We start from the raw sequence: 5,000 nt of genomic DNA, 5'->3' as shown, positions 1-5,000 counted from the left end.
AATCAACAAGTCAAATAACTGCTAAGAACTTTAAAGAATAGGATACTGTCCTCGAGTAGTTTGACTCTAGGCTACTGTTTTTAACTTGGGAGCGACTGCCCTCTAGTGGCTATTATAACAGTGAGCTTTCTTATAGGCCTTAATTATCATCCACCATTTGAAAGGGTCATGATAACCTATGGCTATAAAGCTGCCTATGTACGGGCAAAGGAGCTGTGCAGAAATAAATACAATCATAAAGCACCAATTTTCTCCAGCAATATTCTCCAGCAGCAACGACAGCACAGCATGATGCTACTTACGAGTCTATTTATTGCACGACTATGGCTATTTATTGTACCGCATCGATATTTAATCGGCAACGTTTGTTCAGAATGGCTTCAGTGCAATAGTTCACATAGTTGCTTAAATGTAGCCAACTGTTTTCTACATTGTGTCAAAGAATTTGTGTCAACTCGAATCGTAACAAATATGTCGATACTCCTTTAAGAATACCCTGTGGAACATACCAAGTGCAAGTGTTGCTCTGTAAATATTGTCCGATGACCCTTCTCGGATGTTGACGAAACAGTCCAAGTACGACCAACTAAATGATAATAATTCATATGCATCTCCATGTGTACTATGTTTTATGTTGAACTGTTGATTATTGTTTTGTTGCTTGATCCGATATGTAACTAACACCCCCGTAATAAATCCAGATACAAATTTGCCGCCATTTCTTGAGCTTGTGCAAAGTTGCAGCTTCTGGCTGCGCGTGTTTTCATTTGCAGTTACACTTTATCTTTTTGTCATGCAACTTTAAATAACCGCTGTTGTTACTGTTAGGTCATTGGGTTTGGAATAAAATGTCGACAAAAAAGAAACGCTCCCCTCATACCGAGAATTCGAGCTGGGTCGTTATTGCTGCTGGTAGGCTAACAAACTAACTGACCTTAACGTTACTACTACTGTGTCGGGCAAATGAAACGTCAGATAACTAATTTGTTAGCGCATGATGGTTAGCATTATGCAAACCATTGCGCTCCTGGCGGAAACATAAAATGATTATAACTGATTAATTTAGTTTTCAGTTGTAAATGCGAGTAAACGATAATCAGCTAAGACTAATAGGCTAGCCCACGTATGGGATTTAGGAACTAACTGGAATGTTTTGTGTTCTGTGACGGCTAGACTCCATAGTTGACGTTCCGAAAACAGACCAGGGAGAGACAACATTTGTTCGACTCCGAAACCCTGCGACAGGTGAGCTCACTGTCACTCCTTAACGTCATGAAGTAGAGTTTTAGAGGGTTTTTATTTGTTGGGTCATTCCAAAATATTGATTAATTCATTAGCCTATGAGTCGACAATACAAATGTATGTATGTAATGAATTGTTGCGAATGCATTGACAGGACATGCATCGTTGTACCTGTTTGGCAGTGGTGACGCAGACCTGTATGAGGTAAAGGCTTTCACTGAAGACTACCACTCCTGGTTCATTGGCCAAACAGTTCAGAGAGGTAAGGAAGAGGAAATGGGAGTTTGACTGGTTTCCAGTGAGATTTGGGTTTTCTTCTTCACTGTTTAAAGGAATCGTCAGCAATGCTTGATGTGTGTGTGTGTGTGTGTGTGTGTGTGTGTGTACGTGTTGATCGATCAGATGGCAGGCTGCTGTATATCACACCAATGGACCCTCTCTACCTGCTGCTGCCATACCTGCAGAAGTCTGGGGTTGAGGTAAGACATTGGCCGCCCGGGACATCTCTCCCCCTCTCCTCCTCTCTTCAGCACTCCTGTCGTCCTCTCTCTTACAGACAGGCTACACCAGGCACCTAACTGAAACACTGAACTGAACTGAAATCGCAGGGTGTACAGTAGCTTCCACTATAATCAGCTGAAGTGGCTGCACCAGACGTGAAAGCGGGATGTAGAGACGTATGGGAAACAGAATAGTCTTCTAAAATATTTTTTAGGCACTGCTAACAGAAAGCCTCAGTTGTGTACATGATGTAGTCTGTCAGTTACACTCAGCCTTTCTCCCCATCTCTCTTCTCCTCTGCCCTCTCGTTCCCGCTCCTTCTGTCTTTGCTGTGGGTATGGCCAGGGCTTAGCTGTAGCTGTCTTTATGAGGTCATTGCTTTATGTTGTTAGTGATCTCCGGGGTTACCCTGTGATGTCACAAATCTTTATGATGTCATTGCTGCATTCTGTGTTGTCTTGGAACATTATCTGCTGGGCTTTGTTGCCATGGTTCTACTAGCATGCATTACCCAAGCTGTGTGGTGACTGTCACTGTCCCTTGTTTTGGTTGTATTGTGACGATTGATGACACAAGTGGTCCAATCAAATATCTTTATTGGAGCAGAAGCAGGTAACACCAACACCATTGCAAGGAGCGCACAACGGTAGTTACTAAAGGCTGGCGCCCACCGGACACGTACGCACGCGGTGCGCCGCGACAATAAACAAATTAGAACTCCATTGTTTTTAACGGAGCAAAGCCCACTGGAAACGTCTGCCGTGCAGCAGCCGCACAGCGATAGAAAACTATTCTAAAATTCTGCGCGTCAAGCCCAGACCGCAGAACGCCGTGTCCGGTGACACTCACACAACACGAAAGCAGGGGTTAACACACACAACACATGTTCATGAGAAGGTATTTAAAAAGGTGTTAAAAGGCATTGAATTTCGTTTCAGAATTTCTGAATATGCCCTGTTAAATGTTTAGAAAAAAACATGTTCACCACAAGTGATTTTTTTGCCGAATTTAAATGCACCTCTGTTCTCAAGCAGATGCCTATGATGTCCTAAATCTGTGCAATTGCCTCATTGCATAATGTATAAGCTGTTATCTATTTATTTTAATGGTTTTGTGTTAAGTGTCTGACTGGCTTTAGCTGTCAAAGATGCAATCAGAAGTTCCTGCCAAAGAAATTACACTTCTCTGCTCACTGACTGTGAGGAGCAATTCACTAGTTGTGACAAAAAAAAAAAGTTTTACTTTTTGGATGGGAACTGCAGGCTGCACCAGTAAGTGATGTGTAATGGTGACTCTCTGGCTGCACCAGTAAGTGATGTGTAACATAATGGTGACTCTCTGGCTCACAGGGGAAGTTCCAGCCAGTGGAGCAGGTGGTGAAGGACGAGGAGTTCCCAGGATGCACCAGGCTCCTCAGCTGCACGCGCTCACTAGAGTCCCTCCATCATGTGGCCGAAGAGAAAGGTGAGCGCAGCCGGGCCGCCGTCGCATCAGGAAGTGATGACCAGTCGCTATGCACACATTGGCTGTGTCTGAATCATAAGTACACACGCTGGGCAGTGTGCATTTTCCGGAAGTAACGTCAGAATAGACTGTCCGAAATTCGAGCGCTCTCACTAGATGGGTACTTCGTTTGGCGTGATTTCCAAGCGTGCATCGATGCATCTTTTTTGGCCTCAGATATCCCATAATCCATTGCGCAGCGCAGGTCAATCTCCACACATCATGCAAATCGTCAAACAACACACCCCCCTCCCTGAGTCAGGTGACGCCAACTAGTTTGTGCTGTCCAAATGTAGGTAGGGACACATATTGAGGAGCGGGCGTACTGAGACGCTACTGGAAAGAACGGTACTATCCAGCGTGTGCCCTTGACAATTGGACACAGCCTCTATCCACCATATTTTGTAGCCAACAATGGCCGTCACCATGACACCTCAGTATTCAGAAGTCGATTTTCTATTTCCGGCGAAGCTGCGTTGTATCGATTTTAACGTGGCGGTTGACAAGCAAACTTTTATATTTTATATAGAATATCAATATTGAGTGCAGAATTGTCAACATAGAATGCACCAAGTCATAATGTAAACAGAATTGACGAAAGATGAAAACCTGACCGATTTCCGGTTTAAGGAATAAGGTTGATAGACGCACATATTATATATGAATATATAAGTTATTCAAACAACCAGTCAAGCAGCCTCTAATGCAGTGGCATTAGAGGCAGAGCTTGAATCCAAACCGCACGCCAGAAACTAGCTGCTTGATCTGTGTATGTTTAATACTGTGGAAGTGGTTCTGCTCCTGCTCGTTTCCCTTTTTTACTATTATTTTCCTCTCCTATCTCTCGCTCTCTCTCCCTCCCTCCCTCTCTCTCTCTCCCTCCCTCTCTCTCCCTCCCTCTCTCTCTCCCTCCCTCTCCCTCTCTCTCTCTCTTCCCACAGAGGTGGGCAGTCTGAAGTTCCACAGGTACAGTCTGGAGAAGACATTGGATTGGCTGAAGAAGAAGGTCAGTCTACCACAATGCCACACACGCATAATTTGCACCTTATTTCATGCATGAATCATCCCCCAGACTGTCCATACGAACACTTCTGCCTACTGTAATGTCAACTATTTAACACTGATGATGCAGTGTAACTAGTTCTAGAGTGAGCAAGCAAATCAAGCTCTTATGGATTGTGAAGAGGGAGGGGAGCACCTATATGATCTACAGTACGCCACCTAGTGTAGCGGAGGAAAACATGCATACTTCGGCTAATAGTCCCCCCCCCCCTTCTACTCCCATTCAGCATGTAAACGCAGTAGTCCAGCTCAGTCATCCAGCTCAGCTGGAACTGTAGCTCGGCTAAACTGTCCAAGTAAACGTGCTGGTTACTGATGATGTGTTGGGCTTCTGATGAACAGCTCTTTACATTGTGACTGATGCTCTGATGTGTGTGCGCGTGTGTGTGTGCGTGTGTGCGTGTGTGTGTCCGTGTGTGCGCGTGCGTGCTCTCCCGCAGGTCGAGAGGACTGTTGGCTCTCTCAGGAAGAGCAGCATCTCTGTGGGGGGAGGTGTGAAATCATCAACCTACATCAGAGTCAAGCAGGAGGAACAGGCCTCAGACGGTGAGTGTGCGTGTGCGTGTGCGTACGCGTAAGCATCGTTATGAAACTGAATGTAGCAAAATAATCATTGTATTTTGATTATGCTATTTTCACAATTGTGTGTGTGTGTGTGTGTGTGTGTGTGTGTGTGTGTGTGTGTGTGTGTG

The 5,000-nt window shown here is 44.8% G+C and overlaps 1 protein-coding gene across 2 annotated transcripts in view; it reads left to right on the top strand.

Annotated features, from left to right (window-relative positions):
• Window positions 1-720: 720 nt before the first annotated feature.
• rnaseh2b (ribonuclease H2, subunit B) overlaps window positions 721-5,000 on the top strand; it is a 7,338-nt gene continuing 3,058 nt past the window's right edge. For both annotated transcript variants that reach the window (XM_062535057.1, XM_062535056.1), the window contains exons 1-7: window positions 721-912; window positions 1,174-1,245; window positions 1,397-1,504; window positions 1,645-1,721; window positions 3,093-3,207; window positions 4,188-4,252; window positions 4,749-4,854. In XM_062535057.1, the coding sequence (XP_062391041.1) occupies window positions 849-912; window positions 1,174-1,245; window positions 1,397-1,504; window positions 1,645-1,721; window positions 3,093-3,207; window positions 4,188-4,252; window positions 4,749-4,854 (607 nt within the window). In that variant the 5' untranslated portion in view covers window positions 721-848. The remainder of the gene's footprint in view (window positions 913-1,173; window positions 1,246-1,396; window positions 1,505-1,644; window positions 1,722-3,092; window positions 3,208-4,187; window positions 4,253-4,748; window positions 4,855-5,000) is intronic.

The sequence above is a fragment of the Sardina pilchardus genome, chromosome 4 (genome assembly GCF_963854185.1).
Source record: "Sardina pilchardus chromosome 4, fSarPil1.1, whole genome shotgun sequence".
NCBI lineage: Eukaryota > Metazoa > Chordata > Actinopteri > Clupeiformes > Clupeidae > Sardina > Sardina pilchardus.
The sequence above is the reverse complement of the archived record's forward strand: the minus strand, read 5'-3'. Positions and strand labels throughout refer to the sequence as shown.